At 62.3% G+C, this 27011-nt stretch overlaps 2 protein-coding genes and 2 non-coding genes across 6 annotated transcripts; all 4 read right to left on the bottom strand.

Annotated features, from left to right (window-relative positions):
• Positions 1 to 365: 365 nt before the first annotated feature.
• Positions 366 to 4313, bottom strand: FAM131A (family with sequence similarity 131 member A). The gene is made up of 6 exons (XM_069024581.1): positions 4172 to 4313; positions 3974 to 4098; positions 3109 to 3202; positions 2666 to 2848; positions 2326 to 2454; positions 366 to 1951 (listed from the first exon to the last, which is right to left on the bottom strand). Exons 1-6 carry the CDS (start codon positions 4311 to 4313, stop codon positions 1506 to 1508), a joined length of 1119 nt encoding a protein of 372 aa, XP_068880682.1. The 3' UTR covers positions 366 to 1505.
• Positions 4314 to 7564: 3251 nt separating this feature from the next.
• Positions 7565 to 26025, bottom strand: EIF4G1 (eukaryotic translation initiation factor 4 gamma 1). Of its 3 annotated transcripts, none has more exons than XM_069024894.1 (33): positions 25948 to 26025; positions 24792 to 24852; positions 23414 to 23522; positions 23230 to 23316; positions 21562 to 21735; positions 21123 to 21222; positions 19248 to 19360; positions 18089 to 18181; positions 17941 to 18007; positions 16696 to 17577; positions 15612 to 15700; positions 15222 to 15408; positions 14719 to 14852; positions 14329 to 14466; positions 13964 to 14137; positions 13687 to 13884; positions 13282 to 13428; positions 12951 to 13187; positions 12765 to 12869; positions 12200 to 12353; positions 11995 to 12092; positions 11795 to 11897; positions 11573 to 11675; positions 10636 to 10892; positions 10428 to 10543; positions 10079 to 10251; positions 9818 to 9943; positions 9645 to 9726; positions 9320 to 9418; positions 9071 to 9205; positions 8901 to 8982; positions 8684 to 8824; positions 7565 to 8568 (listed from the first exon to the last, which is right to left on the bottom strand). In XM_069024894.1, exons 3-33 carry the CDS (start codon positions 23486 to 23488, stop codon positions 8387 to 8389), a joined length of 4851 nt encoding a protein of 1616 aa, XP_068880995.1. In that variant the 5' UTR covers positions 23489 to 23522; positions 24792 to 24852; positions 25948 to 26025; the 3' UTR covers positions 7565 to 8386. The 3 variants fall into 3 exon arrangements, with proteins under 3 accessions (XP_068880995.1, XP_068880996.1, XP_068880997.1); XM_069024895.1 differs by having other exon boundaries at positions 11573 to 11663; XM_069024896.1 differs by having other exon boundaries at positions 14329 to 14448.
• On the bottom strand, positions 14212 to 14286 carry LOC138115739 (small nucleolar RNA SNORD66). The gene has a single exon (XR_011153646.1). It is a non-coding gene; the product is annotated as a small nucleolar RNA SNORD66 (small nucleolar RNA).
• LOC138115738 (small nucleolar RNA SNORD66) lies at positions 15490 to 15566 on the bottom strand. The gene has a single exon (XR_011153645.1). It is a non-coding gene; the product is annotated as a small nucleolar RNA SNORD66 (small nucleolar RNA).
• Positions 26026 to 27011: the final 986 nt, after the last annotated feature.

The raw sequence follows: 27011 nt of genomic DNA, 5'->3' as shown, positions 1-27011 counted from the left end.
CCACGGTGTGGGCACCCCACGGATACTCCATAGGTACCGCCACAGCGGGGCAGGGGGCTCAGGCAGCTCCCACAGATATGCACATGCGTGCACATGCCCATGCGCTCCCAGGTGTGCACATGCACACACACACAGAGCAAAGCCCCCACCCATCCACGGGCACCCCGCACCCCCAGCCCAGTACCGTGGGGAGCATCCGCTGCCCCCGGCAGGGAGCGGGGGCGGGTGGCAGGGAGCCATCAGCACGGTGTCGGGCCTGCTGGCCCCAGCAGCCCCTCGGTGATGCAGGGACAGGAGGGGCCAGCCCCACACCGGGCACCCCGTGGCAGGGAGGGAGAACAGGAGCTGTGCCCAGCGGGGGGGTTGATGGGGGTGCAGGGGAGCAGGGGTGCAGCGGGTGCTGGGGGGCACCCCGGGGTGCGGGGACAGGGGACAGTGGCTGGGCTGGGTGAGGAGCAGCATGCAGGGGGAGAGTGGCCCCACGAGAACACGTGCCATGCAGGAAGGGGCGTGCAAGCATTGGCAAAAACTGGCATTCCTCCCCCAAACGACGTGCCTGGAACCCCTCACATGGGCTTGGGAGTCCCCGAGGGGGGGTGCCACCCCCAGCCAGGACAGGGGGGGCTGGTCGCCCTTCATGTAGGCACTTGGTTCCCTGCTAGGGGTGAGTGACTTGTCGACAGGGACATCAGTCCCGCTTCCTACCCCCTCTCTCCACCCTGCATTGCCTCACAGCGGACTTGGGGCCCCTGGCTGGGCTGAGCCCCGTGCTGCAGGGCTGGCTTGGGGCTGCTTTCCTGGTGGCCCAAAGCCCCCAGCCTGGCGGCCTGTGCCCACCTGGCCCTGCAGTCTTCCCATGCCAGCCCGATGCATGTACAAAAGGGTAGGAAGTCCCAGCACCGCAGCACACCCACAGCACCCCTGGCACCCCCACAGCTCCCCTCCAGCAGCTCCATGCTCCAAGGCAGCAGTTCACAGTTTTAAACACGGTCCAATAAAAGTTGGCCAGGGAGAGAGGAGAAAAGCCCTTCCCACACCAAAACCCCCACCACCACCCTGGCTCGGGGTGGTAGAGGCACCACGGGATACTTGGAGAGTTTCAGCCATGCCATTGTGGGGGAGGGAACTGTGCCCAAAAGGGGAGCCCAGGGTGGTTTGGGGGAGAACATGCGAACAACCAGCCCCACTTATTTAGTCTTGTCAGTTTTTGGGGGCACATCTGGGCATCAGGGCAGGGGACAGACCCCCCCCAAGCCCTTCCCTGCACCCCTTCCCTGCTCTCATGCAAAAATCCAGGAGGGCAACGATGTGGCCAAGCAGGGCCAGGGCATGGTGGGGGCACACTGGCTGGGGGGGCTGCAGTGGCCCCCTGAACCCCTCCTGCGCCCGGATAGCGAGGGGGAGCAGTGGCAGGGCCTGTCCCTCACCCAGCGTGGGGTCTGGCCAGAGGGCTTCGGCAGGGGACCTGGACCCCCACCAGGAGAGGCAGGGCACCCCAGGAGGCATCAGGGCTCTTCGGCCTCCTCCTCCTCCTCCAGCGATGCCACCCCGGAGGAGGCGACGTCGGAGATTTTCCGGCGGAGTGGGAAGTCCTTGCTCAGCACCACCTCGTCCTCCGTGGGCGAGAGACAGGCTTCGGTGTAGGACACGGAGTAGAGGGAGTCCTGGCACCGGAGCCGTGTCAGGCCCCGCAAGGCACTTTGGCTGGCTGGGGGCGGCAGCTTGGGCAGCAGCAGGTCCTCACCCCCCAGGGAGCCCAGCAGTTTGGCAGTGAGTTCGGAGGGCGACACCATCTCCAGGCTGCAGAGGCTGGAGCAGAGAGTCTCAGGGGAGAGGGTGTGCGAGGAGTCGCTCTCGGGCTCGCAGGAACCGTGCCGCACGCCCAGCTGGCACAGGTGGCCCTGCAGCAGGTCTCGCAGCAGCGCGCTGGCGGGCATCGTGCCTGTCAGCTCTGTGGGAAACCAGGATGTCTGGGTCAGTCCAGGGCTGAGGGCACCAGGGATGTCAGCTGCCCCCTGCCCTGTGCCCTGCAGGCTGGGAGCAGTCCCATGCCTGCTTTGCACACAAATTGCTGCATGCAGGGCACTGGTAACTACCAAAGGAAAAGCAAAACACTCTCTGGCACCACAGAGGTGTTGCATTTAAGGGTTTCCCCATCCCTGGCTCGGGCACTGTTTGCCACAGTGCCAGGCAGGGCCACTGCCTGTATGGGGCTGGCCAGGCTGGGAAATGTGTCAGGCAACGGGCATCCCATTCCTTTACCCCTCAGTGGTGGGACACCCACACCAGCAGTGACACAACTAGCCCACTCCCCACAGCACCTACCGGTGGGCTGGGAGCTCTCTGTGGAGGGCATGAAGTCCTCATCGTAGGACTCATCATTGGAGTCGTCCCCATCCACTGAGGACCAGGCTCGCAGCTTGGCCTCAGCGATGGCAAACTGCTCCGCCACACCTGGCACAGGACAGGCACGGGTCAAACGCATGCAGGGAGGTGCCCCCAAAAATCCCACTGCCCTGGCACCTCTCTGCCCATAGTGCCATGGTATGGATGGATGGGTGGATGGATGAATGGATAGATGGATGCATGGGGACAGCCCATCCCACCGCCCCTGCCCTGAGCCGCAGTGGGGACCATGCCCACCAGCTGTGCCCGTGGTGCCTACCGGCAGCAAATCGCGCCTCCTGCTCGCCCTCGCTCAGGTGGCAGTAGGAGCTGAAGGCGCTCTCCAGGGCAGAAGGTGACTCCACTGGCTTACACCAGCCCTTCCACTCGATGAGGTGGGCAACACGGCCCTGTGCCATGGCCGTCGGCTTCGTCACGTGCTCCTTCACCACCTGCGAGATGCCTATGGGATGTGGCCCAACGTCAGCATGCACCAGGGCACCCCAAGTCCCCAACACAGGGCCCATAACCCTGGGATCCAGCACTCCCTGCCTCCAGTCCACAGGACCTGGCACCCCCATGCCCTCCTCTTGGATGCCACCAGTGACCCTTTGGGCTCCCCCCCAACTCCAGACAGGTGACCTCCAGGCCCTCCCCAGAGGCCCAGACTCCTCACCTCAGGAGAGCCCCCTTTCCCAGATGAGCCCCTGGGTGAGCAGTTACCGTGCAGCGAGGAGCGGGCCAGGGCAGCGATCTCCTGGATGGTCAGCGCGCGCCGTGACTTGGGCAGCATCTCGACAGTGTCCTCAACATTGACCTGCCAGAGTGGGCAGTGTGGTCACAGCCTGGGTACCATTCCCTTTCTGGGTGCCCCATGCTCCAGGAGGGGGCTTGGCCTGCTTGGTGCCCACCCCGGGGACCATTACAGGCATCCGTGTGTACAGAGGGATGGTCACAGCAGGGCACCTGTGCCTGTGTGCACACTCCCACAGTGTCAGCACACCCGTACGCTGACACTGTGCACACACCTGCACATGCCTCCTCAGGCAACCACATCTACACACACACAGGCACTCAGACACGCAAACTGACCATAAACACACACCTGCACGCTCACACCTGAACTCACTGTACACACACGTGCACCTGCACGCTTGTGTGCACTCACATGTGTACGGGCCCCGTGCTACTTGGTGTCACACACACGTGTGTGCCCTCCCCAGCTCGGGCACGCACACATGCACGTGCAAGACCACCACAGCCTGGCTCCCCAGCACCCACTCCCTGGCAGCACACACCATGCCAGGACACCCTGTTGTATGTCCCATTGCTATCCCAGCCATGCCAGGCCCAGAGCCCATGGCCACGGGGGAAGCAATGTGGGATTTGGAGGCGCGCAACAAATTGCATTGCCATGGCAACAAGGCACCGTGGACTGATTTCTCCCAGGATACAGCCCGGCTCATGGCTGACGTCAGAGCAGCCCTGAGCCACTGCGAGCTGGCAGGGCCATGGCCAGAACGGGTGCCCCGCCATGGGGTAGCGGCACACGGACACCTCAGCCGGGCACGGCCAGGCTCAGTGGTACCTGGAAGAAGTCCTGGCTGTCGAAGGAGGCCTGGCGCACCAGCCGGGGCAGCGGGCGGGCAACACTCAGGGGTGACAGTGCCTTCACCTCCTTCCACTCCACACACAGCGTTGTGTCCACGGCCACTGCAGGAAGAGCCGAGGCCAACCTCAGCACCTCCGTTTCTCCAGCAGCCCTCTCAGTCCCCCAGCCACTGACCCCATGGTAGCGGCTTCTTGTCCAGTCTGAGACCAGACACAACTCGTTGCTGCAGCACTGGTGACTCATGCTCGGGCAACTCTTCCGCCTGTGTCAGCGGTAACGCACGTCCCCAGCCTGGCACTGGGGACCAGGCGCCCATCCCAGCTTGGCAGCTGCTGTGGGAGGGGTGGGGGCAGCGGGACCAGGCCAGACTGGGCCAGGTGCTGGGTATGTGGAGGGAGGCAGCACTGGGCCATGCTTGCAGGGGGCTGCTGCTCCTCCACTATGTCCAAAATCCCCCTCTCCAATTCCCTGCCTCTGGGTCAGGAGGGAAAGGAGCAAGAAGGGATAGGGTCAACAGAAGCACCTGCACCCATCCTTCACCACAACAGCTTGACCTCCTGGCACTGACACTTCAAACAGATGGATGCCCACACCCTCAGGCACTGACTCCCAAGCACTGGGGATCTCCTGTCAATGCAGTTCCCAGGAAAGGTCAAGTCCCAAAGGGGCCAAGACAGGGTATCCCTCAAGAGCCTCATTTCCCCTGCACCAAGGTGGGCACGGCTGACGTAAACCAGCTGTGAGGTGGGATACAGGGGAGCTCATAAGTGCTGCCTCCCACCCATATCTAAGGGTACACCCTGCCTCCTTGGGAAATTGCAGAGAGGATCGCCCCCACTCCCAGCTGTGGGCAGGGGCACCCTGTGGTGACATCCTAGCAACAACACCCCCAGGGCCCCTCCGGCACGTCTGCAACACTCTCAACACTGTCCTAGCCCCCACCAACCCAGCCTCCAGAACACCTTCGGATCACAGCCCCCGTCCCTCCTGCAGCACCCCCAGGACATCTGCAGCACCTCCGCTGCACCCCACACACTGCAGCAAACCCCTACCTCCAATAGTTCCCTGAAAAACTCCATCTCTCTCATAGCTAACCCATAACCTCTCAGGACTCTGACCGGCACAACACTCCCTTCCCAGCCCCCTTGCACCCCCATCCCCCAGCTGCCCCCGAGCTGCAGGCCAACTGCTCCAATCCCCCCAGCCTCTACACATCCGCACCCCCCCATATTTCCCTGCACTCCCTGGGCCACCCAGCTGCTCCAGAGCAGCACCCCCAGCTCCCAAATCCCCACCCATCTATAGCCCCCATCACCCTATATGCAGCCAAGTCCTCCAGAGCCCTCAAGCTCTCTGTATACACAACACACTTAGATACCCCAATTCTCTCTGAGTACCCCCCCACCTCCGTGATTCCCTATACCCCGCAGCCCTCACAGCCTCCCAAATCCCCATACACCACCAGTCCATCCCCCGGATCCCCCCTCAGCTCCCTGCTCTCCACCTTCCCCTATCCCCCAGCGTCCATAGCCCCCCATACCCCTATCGTATCACCTCCAGCCCCTCGGCCGCCCCCAGCAGCCCCTGCACAGTCCCCTCTCCATACTCAAGTTCCCCTAACACCCTCCATACCCTAGGACCCCCTATTCCCCCAAGCCCCCGGTCCCATGCTGGTGTCGCTCACCCACCGATGGTGGTTTTGGAGCCGATGCAGCCCATGCTCCCGGGGGGGCCCCGGTGCGGGCACTACCGCCGGCTCCGCGCCGCCCACATCGCCCCCCGGCCGCATGGGCGGCCCCGGACAGCGCCCGCGCCCCGCCGGAGCCGCTGCCGAGCCGGGCCGGGCCGCGGTACCGAAGCCCCGAGCGGAACCGGAGCCCCGAGCGGTGCCTGCGCCGGGCCGGGAGCAGCACGTCCAGAGACGTCACTGCTGGGGGAGGAAGAGGAGGGAGAGGGGGAGGCGGGAAGAAGAGGAGGAAGAAAAGGAGGAGAATGTGCGGGAGGAAGGCTGAGAAAGAGGAGGCGGAGGGGATGAAGGATGAGGGAGAGGGAGGAAGGGGAGAACGGGGGAAAGGGAGGCCGGGAGGAAGAGGAGGAAGGGGAGGTGAAGAGAGAGGTGAAGGGGGGATGAAGGCAGCCGGGGAGGATGAAGGAAGAGGGGGGCTGAAGGAAGAGGAAGAGGGGGACGGAGGAAGAGGAGGGGGCGCGGAGAGGAGGAGGATGGACGGAGGAAGAGGAGGGGGCTGAGGAGGAGGGGAAGAAGGCCGGGCACCGCGGAGAGCGCCGTGCCAGCACCGCGGACAGCGCCGCCCCGCCCGGCCCCGGTGCACCCCCCGGGGGGGGGAACAAGGGCTGGGACCCTGCAGAAACAGGGCACCCCTCAGCCCCAGGCGTGCCTGCACCTACCCTCCCCCGAGGGTGTGGTGGTGCAGCACACAGCCACTGGCACAGCCTCCCACCGCCATGGAACTGGGCTGGGGACAGGTGGGTGCAGGCTTTGGCACATCACGTCTGACAGCAACGGCCTCTGCAGGAGTTGCAGGCCAGCGCCGATGGGTCAGCCTGCGTTCATTCTGAAACCTACTGATGGTAATTAATGCTGTGGTACCTTTTCCCTGGCACAGGAGGGCACTGCTGGGGTGCCACCCTCTCTCTCCCCTGGCAAGCAGGTTACTCAAACAGCTCAAAGGGCCTCCCTCTCTCGTTACTCACTCATTCCCACTCATGGAGGGAGTTCCTGCTCAGTCCCCAGCCCCAGGCCTTTCCCTGCCAACTGCTTCCCAGCATTAGTGATGCCAGGGCTGCAGCTCAGACAGATCAGCCTCTAATCTGGGGAACAGCCTCTGGTTAATTATTCTGTACCCTCTGGGCCATGGCCAGGGTGACTCAGCAAGAGGCAGCCCAAGGCAGCAAAGACTGGCCTCCAGCCCCAAGGGGGACCAGCCTCTGTTGCCAACAGGGATACCCCACAAGGGAACCCCAGCAGCGACCAGCTGTGCCCCATCTCCACTCCAACTGCAAGACAAGGCAGGAGGGGGCTGATAGAAAAATGTCCTCCCACATTGAAAGGCTTAGAGAGAACCTGGCACACATCTCCCACCTCCTGTCCCGAGGAGACCATGCAGGTTCTGCCACTCGTGCCTGTGGGAAAAGGGACATTTGGGGACATCAAGGCTCTGCTCCACAGCCAGGCTGCTGGCAGGGCTGTCTTGTCCACCAACAGAGACCCTGTGCCAGGCAGTGCCAGCGAGAGGAGTCCAGGGGGCCTGGCTCCAGGCACATCCAACCCCCTTGCCACCCTTCCAGCCCTGGAGTTGGGGTACCTACCTGCCTTGCAGTGACAGGGGAGGCTGGTCCTTGCCCATGCTCAAGGCTGGCACCCCCACACCAGCCCAGGCAAAAGGGACATGGGGGGGCGGGGCGGCAACAGCGGCACACGGGGCATTATTTAGCAATGTTCTTTTATTTCCAGTTTTAAGGTGAAAAGATGCCTTTAAATCTTCAATTAAATACTCCATAAAGAAAAAAAAAAAAAGGCAAAAAAAAAATTATTTACAAATTCACGTGACCAGTAATTGAATCCTTGTTTTAATAATTACACATGCGGCTCGTCACATCCGGCGCTCTATAAATACAGGGGACGCGGATGAAGGGGCCGCCCTGTCGCTTGCCCAATTGTGGCCTTAAACGTTTGGGAGGAGGATGGGGGCTTTTGGGGTGTTGGAGGGGACTGAGCCTGGCCCAGAGAGAAGGGGCCACCCCCCCCCTCCTCCCCGGCACCCTCCCCAGGTGTCAGAGCAGGAGCTGGGGGGGGAATGATTTATATTTAAAATTTAAAAACCATAGAGGGGAGGGGGTCCAGGCAGTGATGGAGGAATAGAGAGAGGACAGGGGAGGGGGAGAAATCACGCTCCTGTCCCCAAACCAAATTTAATAAGTTTATATATATATAATCTCTCTATATTTCATCAAGAAGGGGGGAGGAAAAAGAGGAGGAGGGAGAGGAGGGGAGAGTTATGTCCCCATCCCATCCCCCCCTCTCCATGACATGAATCCGGGGGTGCTCTGCCCCACTCCCAGAGACCTGGTGTGCCTGCGCTGGGAGGGGGGCGAGGAGGGTCCCCAAGGGGACCCATGGCAGCCACCGCCTCAGTCAGCATCTGTTTATTATCATGACAAACTCATACAGGCCTTACAAACAGAACCAGGACAGAGGAAGAAGAGAGAGGAGAACTGAAAAAAAGAGGGGGGCTGCAAGGGGCACAGCAGGTCACTCAGCCCTGGCATTAGCAAGTCCATGGGGGCCAGGGGTGGGAAGGGATGGAGTCACTCCCCAGGGTGCCCCACTCTCTCTCCCCCCTTCCTCTGCCTCCTCCTCCTCACAGCTGCTCAGTTGTTGTCCGACTCGTCCTCAGCTTCCCGGAGCCAGGTGAAAAAGGCTGTCACCGATTTGAGTGCCACCCCTTTGCCCTGCTGCTCGGCTGGGTCCTTGCTGGACTCCCACTTGTAGAAAGCCTCCTCCTTGATGACATCCTCATCGTAGAGGGCATCAAAGAACATCCGCAGCAGGTCTGGGGTGGGAGGACAAAGGGGAACCTCTGCAATTCTCCAGCCACCAGCCACCCTGCTGAGGTGGGGGCACATTTGCCACCCCCTCCTCAACCCACCCGCACCCACAATACTCACTGGGAGGCTGGTCCAACTTCACCACCAAGGCTTGCAGAGCGTAGAGTGCCTGGAGCTCCTTCTGCTCATCCCGCAGGTACTTCTGGAGCAGCTTGGCTTGGTTGCGGATGACCATGGCGTCCACGCGGTACGGGTTCTCAACTGCAGGGGACGGGGTGTGAGAGGGGCAGCATGGGCAGGGGAACCCCCACTGCTCCCACCTCACCCTGGTACTCACAGACAATAGCCAAGTGGCACACAGACGTCATCAGGGCCCTGATAAATGTGTTGGATGAGACCTGCTGCTCGCTCAGGTTGGCCTGGAGGGGGGAGGGTAAAGGACTGTGAGGCAGAGAGGAAGCCAGGAGGGAGCCTCCAGACATTCAGGTGCTGTGTCCCCACCCTCACCTCAATCCAGTCATATATTCTTTGGTTGTTCGGGTTCTCCTTCAGCAGTTTGTCCATTTGCTTGCACAGCTCCTCTGAGGTCAGCTCCTTGCGGCTTGGCATGTCAGAGCTGTCCCCCATCGTGTACTCCAATTTCTGGGAAAGCAGGCAGAGAGAGCTGTTAAAGGCAGCACAGGGGAGCACCACTCTCACGTTGCCCAAGGTCCACCCACAGCCCACCTCTCCCCCTCACTGCCACCAAGCCCCCACCTGCTCTGTGACAAATTTGTTGACATCCTGGTCCTCAGGCAAGAATTCCTTCCAGCTCAGGCCTCCATCCCGCCACAGCTTTCCTGCTGTCTTCTGGCCCTGTGGGACAGACAGTCGTCATCAGCACGCCATGCCCTCCATCTCCAGGGAGCAAGATACTGTGGCTTGGCCATGCCACCCCCATGACCCAGACACTGAAAGGGATGTCCCTCACCAGCCTCTCTGGTGGCACAGGGATTCAATCCCCACATGGCCACCTGGCCCCCAAGCAGGATGCCAGTCCTTGAGACAGCAGCCAGCAGCCACACAAGCCCCATGCACTTACCATGCCCTTGCACAACAAGCCCAGCACCTCAACCAGCAGCGTGGTGGCCTTCCCAATGGGCACCAGGGGCTTCGTGATCTCCCTGTGGGGCACAAGAGACGTGGGTGAGCTACCTGCCCCCTTCATGGGGGCAAGTAGCATGTGCCAGCCCTGCTGAGGAGCACAGCCCTCACCTGAACAGCTCCTCCATGGGGATGCCTTCCTCTTGCAGGATGGGGGTGATGAGCTCAGCCAGGTACAGCCAGATGTGTGGGATGTCAATCTCCATGTCGTCTGCGGTCTCCAAGATCTCCCGCAGCCTGAAGAGCAGAGGGAGCTGTTGGGATCCAGCAGGCCCCACGCACTTGGCTAGGAGGGACCTCAGGACACATCTCAGTGCTGAGTCCTACTCAAGGCAGGGCTAAATTCAAAGCCAGGCTACGCTGGCCCCTCACCCTTTGTAGTACTGCTCCTTGGAGAGCGTGCCTGCCTTCACCAGCTGGCAGAGCAGGGCTCCCATGTGCTCGCGGGAGATGGTGCTCCTCTCCAGCGTGGACTCAATGCCATTTTGCACAAAGATGTAGAGCGAGGAGGGGCTGCCCAGCTCCTGAACACACTGCAGGGCCTCCTGCAGAGAAAAGGGGGGGTCAGTATTGCCCTACAGCCAGCTCTGGCTCCCCCCTTCCACATCCAGGCACCACCAGAAGCCTGCCCAACAGTGCTACCACACAGTGAGGGAAGCATATGGCACGTTAGGGGAACACGTATGGTGTGTTAGGGTGCTTGGCCACCCCCTCCTCTCACCTTCATGTCATTGATGTGCAAGTATTCCTCTATGATTGCCTTGGATTTCTTCTCCAGTTCCTCTTCTGACAGCGTGGGCTTGGTGGATGTTGCAGGAGGTGTTGGCTCTTGTTTAACTGCAAGAAAAGAGCAAGGATCAGGCACCACCTGGGACAGGCAGAGCCGCAGACACAGCCACATCTTGGGATATTGCTCCTCCCCAGCTCACTGGTCTCTCGGCTCCGGTCCCGCTCCTCCGTCATGCTTGCAGCCTTGCGCACGGCCTCGGGGCCGCCCTGCTTCTCCCGTTCTCGGCTCCTGTCCTCCGTCTCTTTGCTGAAGCTCCTCTTGGTGAGGGCAGACCTGTTCCTGTCTGCCCGCTCCCCCTGGTCGGGACGCTCCAGACGGTCGCTGCCCTTCTCCGAACGCAACTCCCGGTCCCCTCTGTCCCCAGCCTTCTCTGACCTGTCACGGCTGGAGCTGCTCCTGGGTGGGAGAAAGACACACACAGCGTGAAGAGCCCATCACCACCCTCCCTGACCCCAGACTGCAGAGCTCTGGAAGGTAAGGCTGTGCCACTCTAATCCCCACCTCTTTTAGGACTTGACCATTCTTGGGGGAAAACTTTCTCCCTATTTCTCCCCAGTTCCAATTCACATCCTTTTCCTTTCACTCTGCTGCTTGGCATGGCTGAGCAGTACCTGCCTTTGTCCGGCTCACACCTTTCTTCTGATGCAGTGTGGCAAAGCTGCCCTTTGTTTTCTGCGGCATATTGGCACGTAAAACACGGTCCCCAGACAGTGCTCACCCCACAGTTTTCCTCTTCTCCTGAACAAATCCAAACTCCAGCTCTCTTTGGGGACCTCACACTCCAGCCTCTAAGGGACTCCCTTAGAGGGAGGCCCATCAATGTCCATCCAAGGACCCCCAGTCCAGAGCACCCAGGGGTGGTCACCCAAGTGCCAAACAGTAGGGAGGACACCAGGGTGAGGTGTCCTTGCCACAAGGACTCACCTCTGACTCCAAGCTCCCTCAAGGCCCCATCTTGCCACAGGGCAAGTCCAGATACCATAACTTGCCTACACATTTATCAACCACAAGCCTGAATCGGGGGTTCTCCCCCATCCCCAACACACCCATCCAGCAAGGCAGGGCTGGCCCCTCACCTCTGCACCACACGGCGGGACTCTGGGCTCTCGGCAGGCATTGACTGCTGGAGCGCTGAGAAGCGGTTCAAGGTGCTCGTGGCTGGTCGCCCTGAATCAGATGCTGGGCGTGAAAAGAGGGAAGTCTCAGAGTTCAGCACCTTCCTGGTACAGGAACTGCTAGGGGAAGGATCACCCCTCCCACTATGTCCCACAGCACCCAGCCAGTCCCACACAGCCTACCTGAATCTGCGGGCTTTGCGCCAGACCCCCCGCTGCTGCCCTTGCCCCAGCTCAGCCGCCCACCTGGCGCAAAGAGCTGGTTATTGGAGTCGATGGATCCAGGCTGCAGGTGGAGACAGACAGTCAGACCTGACGCCCCATCGAGCCAGGATCTAGGCCAGGCAGCCAGCTCGGCTGCCACAGCACACCCCCAGCCTCACCTTGGTGATCTTCGTTAGCCGGCTGGTGTCAATGGGCCGGTTGCCCTTGCTGATGGGCACTGTGTTCCAGCCATCATCTGCGACCAGGCTACTGCGCCCTGAGCACAAGAGGGACAGTCGTAAGGTGCAGACCAGCCTTGAGCAGAGTCCAGCAGGAGCAACCCACCCCAGGCAAACTCAAGTGCCGCCAAGCCCAGGTACTCACCACCGGAGGATGGCCCAGGGGGTCCTCTCCTCTTGTCCTTTGACATGAGCTGCTGCACTTTGATGTGTTCCCGATGCTCCTCCATCTCTGCTTCCTTGTGGATCTGATCTATGGTTTTGGGGCCCTGGTCTCCTCGCCGCGGCACCCAGCTATTCTGCAGAGGGCAAAGAAGGAGGGAAGAGGGCACTGAGATGGCTGGAAGATGGAGGAAAAGGCATTTCCCCTTCCCAGCCATCCCACTCTCAAGAGTCTCAGGCTGGTCTCCTGCCTCAGCCATCATCATTTTCCATGTGCTGTGGCAGCTTTTGGCACAAAAAGGCTCAGTTTCTGGAGCCCCCCTGCATTAAATAGCCGCCAATTACTGTGTGCCCACTACCACTACCATGATAACCAATGGCTGGGGCTAGCATGGTGTCTCTGGGGCTGGCCACAGCTCACATACCCATCTCTCCCCTAGATGGGACACATGGATTGCTGGCACTCAGAGGACACAGGCCAGCAGCTCCAAGGGACCAAGCAGGGGATGGAGGACAGTCCCCACACAATTGTATTCCATGAACTTTACCCGTCTTAGGTCAATAACATCCTGCAGCATGAAACGGATTCGGGATGATGTTTTTTTCTCTTTGATGATCTTCTCCATCTGATTGAAGTACTGGTCCATCCTGGGCTATAGAGGGACAGAGCCATGATCATATTCCTTCCAAAGGCAAGGCAAGGGAAGGGCAAGGCAGGGCAGGGCAAGGAGTACCTTGGCTTTCTCAAAGTCCAAGTCCTTGCCAATAGTCGTAAGCAGGCGGCAAAGGCACTCAAGAGACTCCTCATCGTGGTTTTTGAGCAGCTTCACCACACAGTCATGCATGATGGCCTCTGTCAACATCTTCAGTTTGAAGAGCTCTCCAATGAACTTGATGTTGCCCAGGGATCGTCGTCGAGCCTTGTCCCGCGCCTCCTCCAGCTCATCCTTCATACGCGCCTTCTCCTCGGGCTGCAGGAAAAGCCCAGCAAGCCAGTTCAGTGTCCAGAGCCAGCCCAAGGACACCCATGCCAGCCCTCAGGCACAGACTCCCAGCCCAACTCACAGCACTGGCATCATCCATCTCCTTCTGCCGCTTCTCAAAGATCTCATCATCATCCTTGTCCTTCTCAAACTCCTTCTGGCAGCGGTTGAGCAGCAGCTTGCGGAAGTTCACAGTCACTGTGGGCTTGTCTGTTGTGGGCACTTTAAGCTGCAGGGAGAGGTACAAGTCAGAGAAGAAGCATGAGTTGTGTCTCCCCCAAGAGTAGGGCAACTAAGTTGGCACTACTCAAATCAGGGAAAAACCACCCTACAACTTTGCGATGCCTTGCTGAGACCCTGAACTTGGTCCTCCATCCATACACCTGTTTCCCCATTCCACATGCAAGGGCCTGCACACTACTAAACTCATCTGAGATGGCAAAAAACCCATGCCCACTCCGGAGGAGACCGCCCAGCTTCTGCTCACCCCCATAAGGCAACGGCACATGTTAGCATAGGCAACAGAGAAGTTTGGCTCCGAGATGGCCTTCTCGAAGACGAGGTCGATGACACCCTTGAGCCGCTCCTCCGTGTCGATGGACAACTCCATCACCTGCTTCATCAGTTGCTGGAACATCTGGGGCGTCAGCTTGTTGAGGATGCTGCGGACGCGGCGGAGCAGTTCCTGCAACGGCAGCGGGGTCAGCAAGAGCTGGGTATCTTTCCCCCAGGCCCTCCAACTGCCTGCCCACCCCAGCGCCCACCTGTGTCTTGATATTCTCAGGATCCTCCTCCTCGGAAGCACGTTTGCTGCTGGGTTTCCAGGCCTTCTCAGCCTTGTTCAGCTTGACATCCTCATTGAGGGACACAGTAGCAATGATTTTGCGGGGCTCCTTCCTCTGGCTCTGCTGGGAGCGGCGGGGACCCAACCCTGAGGGCTGACACATGGAGAAGAAACTCAGCTCTCTGCTCTGGGACCACCTGGGCTGGCTCCCAGAAGTCTCCAGTCCGCCTACTCAGATCCTCAACTCCATCACGGACATCAGTGGCCCAGACACAGCGGCTCGAAAGCTTGATCATCACGGAGAGGCAGAGCAGGATGGCAGCAGTGAAGAGAGGAGATACTCACCAGGCCCCGGTTGCCCATGACAGGCCGGCCAAGGTTGGCGAAGGAAGGGGTGAAGTCAGGGCTGCAGTTCATGCCACTGAGGCGGATGGGATCAAGTGCCCGCAGTGGGGTCTTGTTGGCCTGCGAAGGTACACACGGCTGAGGATGCCCGGGGGCAGAGGAGCGGGATGGATCCATCCCCCAGCCTCAACGCCGGGACAAAGAACTGGAAAAAAGGCCCCAGAGGTGCCCCCACACCCACCAAACTGAGGCTCAGGGTCATTGCAGATGCTGCAACAGGACCCTGAGCACAAAAGTAAATCCCTGCCCTGCCTTGACAAGGCACAAAGAAGAGCCAGACCCCCACCTGACCACCACCCATAATGCCCCAATTTCCAGGGCCGCACCGACCTTGTCCAGCACCACATCTGTGATCTGGGGCAGCCCCTCAGGTTTCTGCATGCTGGCAAAGATGAACTGGAAGCCCAGCAGGAACTCCCGATCATACCGCTTCTTCTCCTCAGGGTTCAGCGGCTTCCATTGCTCTGCAGTGGAGGGCAAGAGGGAGACTCTGATATGGCCTGTCCCACATCCTCCACCACCTTGAGCTGTGGTAGGTCTGAGTCTACACAGAGACCAGCAACGTGGGATGTAGACAACCACAGAACTGCCCCCGCCTGGTACACCATGAGCACAATCCTGCATGCTTAGAAAGCCTGATGCTACCAGCTCCCTGCCTCCTTCCAGGACCCTTGTGCTGGGAACTCTGTTCCCCACCCCATGCCAAGCTTGTGGACAAGATGGGAGGAGAATGTGAAATTTAGGACAGCGGGACCATGCCACCCACACCTTCCCCACTGCTGGGTCCAGAGGTGGTGGCTGCCAGCAGACGACTGTGCCAAGGCACAGCTCACCTTCCTTGTAGCCATACTTCTGGCCAGCAGCCTTGCCCTTCTCCGGGGCCAACTTGTCCTCCTTCTCCTCCCACGTCTCTTCTGACTCTTCCTGTGGACGGGCAGGAGCCACGTCCTCTGCTTCACTGGCAGGGGCAGACGTGGGGGGCTTGTTCTCCACCTCCGAGGCACTATCACCGGTCTGAGACTGCATTGGGAGGGACAGGGACAGCAGTCACCCACATGAACCTGGTTCTCTCCCCTCCACCCCACTCCTTGGTGTCCACCCCACCTCAGATCCTCATTACCATCACAGAGCATCAGTGGCCCAGACACAATGGCACAAAGCAGAGTTCATCACAGGAGGAGGTGGGACACAGGGTGATCCCCAGACACCCCTGGGATACTCACCTCTTTAAAGGCATCCAGCAAATCCCCTACTGCCTCCTTCTTGTTCAGCTCCTTCATCCTTCGCTTCTTCTTTGGCACCGACATGGCGACTAGGAGGAGAGGCAGGGAGGTGAAAGACAGGAACCCTCCCAGTCCCCCAGGTACCCTGACACCAGCTACGGGGTCACCAGTGAGGCCCCAGTAACACCAGGTGAGCTTCAAGATGGAGCCACAGGGATGTGGTCCTGCCACCCCATCACAGCCCCCATCCCCAAACACACCCCAGTTTACCCTGTGCCTCATCAAAGCCTCCCATCTACACCACTGCCCTAGTGCAGTGCTCCCCACTCTCCTCAGAGGATCCCTGCAGACACACACACTGCTCTGCAGGACAGCCCTTATAGGGACACTCCCATACAAACCTCTGTCCCCCATACACACTCCCCTCCCTGGCACCCCTATACACCAGAACACACAGATGTGCTCCCCAGAAGCGTATCTGCCCTCAGGTTCCCCTCCTACAGCACCCCTGTATCCCTGCCCAAGGCACTCCACACAAACACATCCTGTGAACCCATCTTCCCCATCACTCCTATGTAACCCCAACATTCCTGTGTAAGGTGCTTAAAGAAAAAAAAAGAAACCCCAGCACGTTCCCAGAGCACCCCACTTTCCTCAAGCACCCCCATGTACTTGCATAGCCCTACACAGCATGCCCCATATCTTCCCTGCCAATCCTCCACCTCCCAGTGTCCTCAGTGACTGGGGACAATCCTCAGACACAACCCTGATACACCCATCCTACAGCCCTGCATAAGGCATCACAGAAAACATACTTCCATTCCCCAGGACACACCCCACACATGCCACTCTATACCCACCCTATACACCTCCACATAGATGTACACCCCAGACATCTCCCTCATCCCACCATCCACAGGCACCTTGTCCCTCTCAGCATCCCATACCCACACATCCTATTGTCCCTAACTCTGTCCCCCTCTCCAGCACCTTCCCTGTACCTCATGCCTAGCACCACACCCATGTGATGTCCCCCATCAGCCAACACCCACCCTGGGGCACCCTGCAGCCCAGCATGCCCAACCTTGTGCGGTCGCCTCCGAGGTCTGCGAAGGGGCAGGGGCTGGGCTCAAGCTTCTCTCCTGGGTCTCACCAGGGCCTTCACTCTCTTCCTCCTCCTCCTCTGCAGGTGGGGAGGCAGGGGTGCCAGGCTGGGCTGGCTCCTCAGGCTCTGAGATGGGGCTGACATCTGACTCGGGCTGCTCGTCGCTCGGCTCCGCTTTGCTGGTGCCCTCCACCCCATTGGGTAGGGGCAGCTCTTCAGGCTGGGCAATGGGGGAGTCCAGGGCGGGCGCAGGCACCGGCTCAGAGACCAGCACTGGCTGGCACAGGGGCACCTCAGGGACCGGCTCAGGCATCTCCTCCAAGACCCCGTTGGCCTCAGCAGTGGGCTCGGGGCAGGGCTCTTCCCGGGGCGGTGTGGGGCTGGGGGAGGCGGGTTTGGCGGGCGCTTCAGGGGCCTGTGATACAACGGGCGGTGGCAACGGCGCAGCCGGCACCAGGGGCACGGCTGGCATCGGGGGAACAACGGGCACCGGCAGCACCTCGGAGGGCACAGACTCCTGTGGGGTGGGCTCTGGGAGGGGAATAGCAACCTCCTCCTCCTCCTCTTCCTCCTCCTCCGCAGCCACCGTGTCCATGCCGGGCGCGGGCACAAGGGGCAGCTCTGCAGCCCCTGGCACTGTAGTGATGGCGCTTAACGTCTTTTGCGGGTCAGGTGGCGCCTCGCCCTGCTCCGCTTTCATGTCCGTGTCCACGGGAGGCTCCATTGGCACCAGCGTCACAGGTGAGAGCACCACAGGCTCCACCTCAGGGATCAGGGGAGGGGGAGGCGACGGGGATGCCGACTTGCTGGGCTCCAGGGAGACGGGCTTGCTCACCACCAGCGCGGGCTTCGGGCGGTCATCTGCAAGGTGGATGGCATTACCGAATGATCCCCTGCTCATCCCACATTCCTCCCCAGATCCCTCTATCTTCAGAAGAGATAGGGATAGATGTGCCAAGCCACATCACAAATGGCTGATGAGGACAACAGGGGTCCTCCGGTGCCCAGGAGACAGCTGAGGTGAGTATACAGCCCACATAAACTCTCCCGGATCCAACATGGGGACACAGGTTCCCAGGTATGCAGTGATGGCCTCTGACCCCACAAGCCTCAGGAGAACCAAGGAACAGTGGGGCTGGCATTTCACACCCAGCAGTGCCAACAGCAGGGATCCTTGCTGCAGCCATGCCAGCTGGCACACCCAGCCCTGGCACAGGCACTTACCAGGCCGGACAATAACTGCTACATGGGGGGTCTCTCCATTGGCCTGGGGCTCCAAACCGCTTCCAGCCTGAGGGGGGCAAAGAGGGAGTTGAACACGGCCACATGCACTTCCCTCTGCCCCAGCTAGGGAGCCAGAGGGTCCACTTACCTGTGGAGGGGTGGGGGTGGATGAGGTCCTTGCTCCAGACATAATTTCTTCTGTAATGTCTTTGCCGCCTTGGTTGGGGTCTCGTATTCGGATCTGCCCAAGAATCAGAGCAGAGTGGGGAAGCTGTTGGCAGGGCGTTGGACACAGCACATGGGCCACCTCCTTTCCCTCAGCCCAACATCCCCAGGGCACTCTTCTCCAAAGGGAAAAGGGAGGTTCATTCACTGCAGTGACTGTCCTGGCCACACAGTCTGGGGACCAGTGGGTGCCACATCCCCTCACCACAGGGCACAGCGTCCCACAGACACTGGCCTGTTCCAGTGCCTTGCAAGCCATCACAACAGGCAGCTGGAGCCAGCAGGTCCCCAGGCCAACATCCATCTTCAGAAGCCAGGGGATCCCAAGGCACCACTGTGCTGGCACAGCGGCTGCAGGGACCTCCCTCATTCAGGGGACAGTACAGGGAACTAGCCTCAGCACACAGAAACCACAGTGAGCTGTGCCACCCCCGGCACAATCCATACACCCACAGCCTCACTGGCCCCGTGCCTGCCATGGGTGCAGCACAAGCTACAGCGTACAGGGCACCCTGCTGTGGGGTGACTGGGGGGTACATGTGAGTCTGGCTAGGACTACAGTGCAGCGCACAGTGCAGCCAGGAGTCTTGCTCTCTTCACCTTCTGAACAAAACCTGCCCCCAGAACACCAAGTGCAGAGCTCAACCCATCTCTGATGAGGAAATCCCACCACCCCAATTCCCAGTCACAACCCCTGCCCCTCAGCATGGGGCCATGCTAGCAGCCACCCTGCTCCCAGCTATAAATAGGCCCCATGCGAGGCCTCCGAGCACCGGCATCTCCGGGAGCAGACAGCAGTTGGCAGCCGCGGCACCCCCGCCCTCCCAAGAGCCGTGACTCAGCACAACGCTGCCCGCCGGGACAGCCAAGGTCGCCAGCACCCACCGTGCACCCCAGTTCCCTTGCTAAGCTCCTCAGCCTATGGGGACACAGTCCTGTGCCACCCCTTTTCCCTGGCACGCAGCACCACATCCCATCCCACACACCACCGGCACTTGGGGCTGACACCATCCCCCTCCTGCACATGAACACGCCCTCCTGCATACGAGTACCCCCATGCCTGGAGGCAGATGGCTCCTTACCGTCTTCCGTTCTCGTTTTGTGGGGATCGGTGGTTGCTGGCTCACAATGACCTGGGCAGTGGGGACCCCCGCTGAGAACTGCTGCACCCCCTGCGCCGGGTAATACGCACCCGCTGGAGAAGAGGAGAGAGAGTCAGACCAGCCAACCCAGATCCTCCAAGCCCGTCCTGAAGACTCCCTGATCTCCCAAACACAGGGGTCTGTCAGGAGCCTGAAGAGCCCTTGCTGCTCTGCAGCGAACCCCCATCGCATCCGGCCTGGATTGTCCTAACCCGCCTGACAGGCCTGACCAAATTCCTTCCCTGTGAAGCAGAGAGCGTCCCCGCGCCACCCCCACGCCCAGCCAGGCCCCGCAGGCATCCACCATGCCCACCGGCTCCACGCCACCAAGAGCCCTGCCTGGACACTCGGCCATGTCAGGCACAGGCGTCCTGGCTCTGCAGGTGGCCGCCTTCCTGCCTGCACCCTTATCTCCCCAGGGCCAGCACCAGCCCAAGGGCGGCACCAGGCAGCCTCCATTCACACCCAGGCTGAGGGGCTTGGGCTCCCCGTGCAGCCTGAGCCCCTGGCGAGCCCAGCCCCGAGGAAGGAGCTGTGCTGAGGGCCAGAGGCAGAGCTGGACCCCATCCAGGGCTGGCCCAGCCCTCAAGAGGTGCTCCACTCCTCCCAGGGCACCCGTGAGCATCACCCAAGAGCAGTGCCATAGGGAAATGGGGGTGCAGGGACAAGCACAGCTGGGTCCTGGCCCCCTCTGGCTCCAGCACCTTCCCCGCTGCACTGACACTGAAAGTCAACCAAGAGGCTCTGGTGACTGCCTCATCCCTGAGTCAGGGACCCTCCCTCTGCTCAGGGGACACACAGGGACGCTGAATGGGCGTCACACGCTGGGATGGGCCAGGCATGGGGGGAAGGAAGGAGACCGTGTGCTGCCTAGCCCTGGGGACCAGACAGGAGACACAATCTGATTCATTTGTCATGGGGCACGCCATGCCAGGTCACCCACCCAGTCCTGTGGGCAAGAGGCAAGCTGCTGCCAGCTTCCCTGGGGAGAGCCACAGCAGCCCCAAAGCAGAGGTGGGGGCACACCCATGCTGGAACCTCGAAAAGACACCCAGAGCATGTCCCAAGGCTGCACGAAGGTGCAGCAGTGTCCTGGTCCAAGCACAGGAGACAGCCACTGCCAGGGGCCACCTCCCTCCTCTGAGGGGCTGGCTGGGCCCCGAGACAAGAGGGAGGGAGGCCGGGCACGTACCTGGCTCAGGAGAAGCCCATCTCTGCCCTGGTTATGCTTTGCTGCTGTGCCGGGGCCAGGCCGGAGGCCTCGGCTCACATTTCTGTGTCTGCCGGGCCTCCCGGGACCAATCAAGCCTAAATATAGTCACAGCCCGGGTGGCCACATGCGAGCAGGGGGAAGGAGGAGGGGCTGCTCACACCACGCTCCCCAAACACCAGGAGGGGGCAGGCATGGAGCACCCCCGCTCAGCTCCCGGGGAGCAGGAGCTGAGGGGGGTCAGCAAGCACTGAACTGCTCACCACCCTGACAGTAAGTGAGGGGAAGCAGGGGATAAAGTCTGCCCCAGCCCTCCGCCAGGAGAGTTAAATATTAAACGGCCCCAATTTGGAAAAGGACGGGCGTGAATGGACCGGTGCAAATGGACCAGTGGGACACAATGTTGGACCAGTGGGACACAATGTGCTGCTGGGCAACAGGCAACTGTCCCCCAAAATAACCTGCAGTGGAGTCACAGAGTCAGCCACAGTGAGCTGTGCTCAGCTCGGGGGGATGCACAGAGGCCAGATGCAGGGGAGCAAAAAAATGGGGCAGTGCTGGGACTGAAAGAGCACTGGGGATCAGAGCAACTCCTCTGTCTGTACCGTAAGTCCCGAATTCTGTGGGGCTGGCTCCAGGGTAAAAACTAGGGGCGCCAGGTTGGACCGGGTACTGTTGGGTCGGGACAACGTACGTGGAGCGACCCTGCAATAGCAGAGAAGAAGAAAAGTCAGTTATGTCCCCTGCAGGGCACAGACATACCCCCAAAACACTGATGTAACCCTAGGCCTGCCTGTGAACTAGCTGTACACTAGGGTAGGGAGCAGGACACCAGGTGCCTCAGGAAACTGCTGGGGAGGGGACCAGTACCTCCTGCTGCCTCTCTACAGAGCCAGCAGCACCCTGCTCAAATCAGTGGGTGCTCAGAGAGTCTCAGGACCCCTTCTGCACTCCCAAAACAGACCTGGACTCCAAGCCCAGACAATACCTCCCACCGGTGCCCATCCCAACCCCCTTTCACAGAGTCCAAAGCATAGCCCTCACCTGTCCGGGAATGTAATAGGCTCCTTGGGAAGGTGTGTAGGATATCTGGGAGGGTATCATCATCACCTGGGAAGCAGCCGGATACACATGGGCAGGAGGGCCGGGCCGAGCCGTCGTGTTACTCTGCACGCGGGATGCACTCGCGGGAGGCTGTGCCCTGTTCTGGTAGAAATGCTTAGGGAGAGATAGGGCACAGCATCAGCAGCAGCTCCAGCACCTTCATCCGCCACCACCCCACGGGGGGGAGACACCACCCCCCCCCCCCACTCCGCCAGGATGCAGCCCCGCCTCGGCAGCTCCCAAGGCCACCCCCCACCCTGGCATCTTCCTGTCCCCACACACCTGCGGGGCCGCCTGGGTCCACCCGACCCAGCTCATGCCCGGCGCGGCCCCGTCCCAGCCCTCCCGGGGCCGGCAGCTCCAGCGCTTGGGGCCGGCCACGGCCGCACGCAGCTCGGCGGCAGCGGCGGGTCCCGGCGTGCTTCGCACCGGCTCCCGGCACTCGCGGTGGATGCTGGGACCTGTAGTCCCGCCATGCCGGAGCCGGACAGCATGTGGAGCTCCCTATTCCCACCCCGGCCAATGCCGTTCATCCCAACCCAGACCCAGCTCGTTTGCTGGACAAGAGCATCCCCGGGAGCAGCAGCTCCAGCCCACCGATGAGTGGGCAAAGAAGGGTCCGCACACACGCCCCCAGGGCAAGGAGAAAGTGTTACCTGAAGAGACCTGAATCCTCCCTGTTAGCAAGCGCACGCATACAGAGGGAAAAGGGGAAAGAGAGAGACAGGAGTTACTGGCACTGGGACAGGGAAAGCAGAGAAAGGGACAAGAGGCCAGGGAGCCCTTTGCCCTGTACCCACATCCCAGATCCACTGAGGTCCCCTGCAGGGACCTCCCAAGGGGCAGGGATGGGTCTGATGAGCTCCCAGACAGCACAGCCAAGGATGTCACCAGATCTGTCCCCAGCAGCTCCTCCACACAAGAGGGCTGATGGAGGTCCAGAGCCTTGCACGCCACTGCAGGGCCTTAGAAGACCAAGCAAAGTAGGGAGGAAGAGGAAGACGAGGAAGGGCACAGGCAGAAGCAACAGCCTGGGCCAAAGTTAGCACAGGCACAGCCACATGCTACAGGCTTCATGCAAGGAGGGAACTGGGGAGACACTGCAGAGAAACCTGCCCAAAGTCGAGCAGGCATCCCACATTTTCCCCAGACCAGCCTGTCCCCAAGCTCTGGGGTCCCCACATGCTCCCCAGCCCCTTCATGCCCAAGGTGGGTGTTTCTGTGCAGTGTCAGGGCAGGGTGTTCAGCATGCGGGGCAGGGGAAGCGGGTTAGTACCTGCTGGTGAATAGCCCGAGGCCCTGCTGGAAACTGAGAGAGGAGGAGAGGGAGGTTTGGGGCAGGGGAGGAAGGAGAGAAGAGCAGTCACTCGGTGGGCATCCTCGTTGGAGGCGCCTGCCCCCCCACCCCAGGGCCAGGAGGTCTTCAGGTGGCAGTCGTGGTCTGGATCACGGGCTCATTCCCCCTTCACAGGCACACGCCAGCCCTGAGGGGCACCACATTGCTCCTCACACCCCTGGGCTCCATGGCGGTGTGGGCTACTTGGCTAGGAGGCAGAAAGTTGCTGGATACCCCTTATCACCCTCCCCAGCTCTGGGCAAAATCCTTACCTGGCGCGGCTGAGAAGGCGTATTCATTTGTGAGGTCGGTGCCGGGTTAAAAACCACAGGTGCCGTCTGACCAGGTGGGAACGTCGGCTGAAAGACAGCAGGGAGGGAAAGAGATGGCGCTGCTGCCCCTGGCACCAGCTGGGGAAGCAAAGCTGGGTCCCCCAACCCGGCAGAGGACGGTTACCTGCGGCAGTCCGGGAGAAGGGGCAGGGTGCGGGGCAGTCGGGGCTCCTCCTGTGGGCTGTGGAGCTTTGTTCATTTCATGGGGTTGTGCATAAGGATCCCCTTGCTATCTGCAGGAACAGGGACAGTGGGCATAAGCTGGAGATAGCAGCACCCCAGGCATCTGTCCCCTGTCCACGTCAGCCCTGAAATCTGCAAATCTCCAGCCCTATAGCCCACCAGCATAAAGCCAAGCATCAGCCATGCCCCACAGACAACATCCCACCAAGGCATGGACCCCCAGCCACCCCTTCCTGCCCCACTGGGCCACAAGGAAGATGGGGTAGGCACTGCCAAGTCACCCAGCCTGGGCAGGTCCTCACGCCCTTCAGAGCAGAGCCCCACATCATGCCTCAAACCCAGCCATGCCCACCAGCAGGACTGACCCACCCAAGATGACCCCACAAAGCCCGTCTGGGCCCTACGCAAAAGTGGACACCAGTGCCCGTGATCTGCTGCCAGCACCTAGGCCACCACTAATTCCGGGGGGCTGGGTGGGCCGGCGGCACCCCGGCGTCAGCCATGCCCAGCTCCACCCCGGCTGACCTACTAAGCGCTTCCCCCGGCCGGCCAAACCTGTTCCTGCCGGTGGTGCCGGGTCCCCAGCATACACCACAAACGCCTACCAGGGAAGGCAGGGAGCATCTCCCACGTAGCCCCACTCCACCGACATTCCTGCCCATGGGAGCCCACAGCCCCCCGCTACCACCGGCACCCAGGTAGTCCGGACACCCTCCCAGCTGTCCCAGGAAGGACTTGGCAGCCAGTGCCGCTCTCCCCGCCCCAGTGCAAAGGCCACCGGGGCAGGAAGGAGAGGCGGTACCCCGTACCCTGCCGGGGGTCCCCTGTGCCCCATGGCACCCGGCGAGCCCTTTCCCGGCCAGGCACCCGAGGGACCAGCCCTGGTGCCTCCTGTAATCTGACGCCCGGACGCGTCAGCACTGCCGGCCCCCGGCCCCGCTGCGGGCACTGCCAGGCACGTCCCACCAACACTGGGAAATGAGGCACCCCAATCCCCCCAGGGCTGCACCTTGGTATGGGGCTGCCACCCCATCACAGGGATCCCCCGAGCCACAACCCCAGTGGACGTGAGCCCTGCCAAGGTTCCAGGAGGTGGCAGGGCTGGGCTGCACCCCTCAGTGCTCCCCCCGGGCTCCTTCTCACCGGAGACCCAAGCGCCTGGCACGGACAGCCCGCACCTGAGCCAGCTTAGCTAGGCCTTGAGGCCAGCCACCCCAAAACAGAGGGGGAGGATTGCCTCACAGGGGACAGGGACACCCGGGGACAGCCAGACGTGGTGTCCTCCACCAGACACAACCGGGAGCGAGCAGGATACTCACCCCCCCGCGGGAAAAACCTGGGCCGGCTGAGCGGGCCTGCAGAGACCGTTCATCCGACTGACTGGGAGAGAGAAGGGAGGGGGTTGAGAGAGAGAGAGAGAGAGAGAGATCAGGCCGGGCCCCGCGGGGGGAGCCCGGCCCGGCCCCGGCTCGCACTGACCCGGCTAGCCCAGCAGTGCCGCGGAATGCGGGTTCCGTCCCGGGGGGACAACGGGAAACCGCCGTGGCTGTTTGTAACCGGAGTCGCTGCCGCCTCCCCTGCGCCGGGAGCGGCCGGGCCGCGGCCTGTGCTGGGCCCGCCGACGGGGCGGGGGGTCCTTGCCCGGGAGGGGTGGGTCCGGGAAGGCCCAGCTCGGTCCGAATGAGGGGCCGGGGGAGGGGAGCAGCAGTTCGGGGCGGTGGGAACGCACGGAGGAGTGAGGGACAAGACGAGGATCAGCGGCGGCGGGGCTGGGACAGGCCGCGGCGGTGGCCCAAGAGCGGCCGGCCCCGCCAGGCCCAAGCGCGGCCTCGCCCCCAGGCCGAGGCGGCGGCCAAACCGGCGGCTGCGGCCGGCTCCGTCCCGGGGCGGCGGCACCACCATCGCGGCGGCGGGAGGGCGCGGTGCGGTGCCCGGTGCGGCATCCGGCGGCCCCGCTCCCCCCCGCGGCGGCGGCGGCCTCTGCCAAGGACACGTGTCACTGCCGGCCGCAGCCGCGGCCCCGCGGGCACCGGCGGCGGCACGGGAGGACGGGCGCGGCGGGGCGGGGGCGGCAGGGCTCGCAACACATGCGGCGGCGGCGCCGGGCCTAGGCGGGCGCGGCGCCGGGAGCACGTGTGCGGCGGTGGTGGCGGCGGCGGAGGCGGCGGGGCGCACCGGCCGGCACGTGGGCGCGGACCGACGCCGCCGCCGCGGGATCACCGGGACGTGGGAACCATCGGCACGAGCGGGGCCCGGCGCAGCAGCGAAGCGAAGCACGGGACAGGGCGTGGGAAGGGGGTGGCGGCGGCGGGGCGGCACCCACGTGGTGGCGGCGGCGGCGGCGCGACAGGGCCCGACGGAGCGAAGCCCCGGGAAGGGGGGCGAATAGGGCGGCACGCGCGGCCCCGGTACCGGCGGCCCCCCCCCCCCGACCCCCCCCGCGGGGCGCGCGCCCGCCCCGCCCCCGCCCGTTACCTTCAGTCTCCTTCAGCGCGCGCGGCCCGACGCAGCCGCAGCGCAGCGCAGCACGACCATTTCCGGAGCCGCGCCGCGCGCAGGGGGCGGGGCCGCGGGGCCGCGCGCCAGCCGCCGCCGCGGGGGAGGGGCGCGCGGGGGCGGGGCCGCCACGCCCGGAGCCGCGCCGGGCCCCGCCCCCGCCCCGCACGTTGCGCCGGCGCCGCGCCCGCCCCGCCGCTGCGGTCACGTGGTGGGGCGGGGCGAGCCCTGCGCGTCCCGGAGGAGGCCGGGGCCCGCGTGGCTGCGCCTTCTCCCGACGGCCGCGCCCGCCGTCTCGTCCCTCCGCCGCGCACCCCGTGCAGGGTCGTGGCGAGTGGGCGCTCCTGGCACCGGCACCGTTCGGGACGCGCAGTGGCCCGGGGCCTGACACCACCCGGGACCCACAGCCACCCAGGGATCGGTACCAGCGGCACTCGCACCCATTAGGTGCTTGGCATCACCGGGACCCGGCCTCACCCAGGACCTCTCCCAGGATCTCCCCCCCACACAGAACTTGACATTGCTCCGGCCTGCACCCACCCGTGCTCCATCCAGCCCTGGCCACATCCGTGGCTGCACCCCCGTGCACCAGCACCTTCTCGGGACCAGCATCCACCCGGGGTCTGCTCTCACACGGGACTTGCACCCATCCAGCACCCACCCCTCTCCCACGGCCAGGAGCTGCACCTGCCCAGAACCCACCCAGCACCTCCCACCCACAGGGGACATGGTCCCCACCTTGTACCCTGCAGGATGCAGCACCTTATCCCTACCCTGCACGCATCCCACTCCCCTTGGGACTCAGCACCACACACCCATTCCACTGTCCATCCAGCACCACACTCCAACCCAGACACAGCCTCCCCCTGCCCACCCAGCTCGGGCACAGCAGGGTCCAGACATGGTCAGGTTTGGAAACAGGACAGGGCTTTCTCCTCTTTGCTAAAAATACTTCCCATGGGGCTTCCATCTCCCCCTCCCCAGCTGCTTTTTAACCCCAATGCCTGCTCTGGAGCAGCACCAAATGACGGCAGAGCCCAGTG

The sequence above is a fragment of the Aphelocoma coerulescens genome, chromosome 9 (assembly GCF_041296385.1).
Source record: "Aphelocoma coerulescens isolate FSJ_1873_10779 chromosome 9, UR_Acoe_1.0, whole genome shotgun sequence".
NCBI lineage: Eukaryota > Metazoa > Chordata > Aves > Passeriformes > Corvidae > Aphelocoma > Aphelocoma coerulescens.
This window is presented reverse-complemented; position numbering and strand designations above follow the sequence as displayed.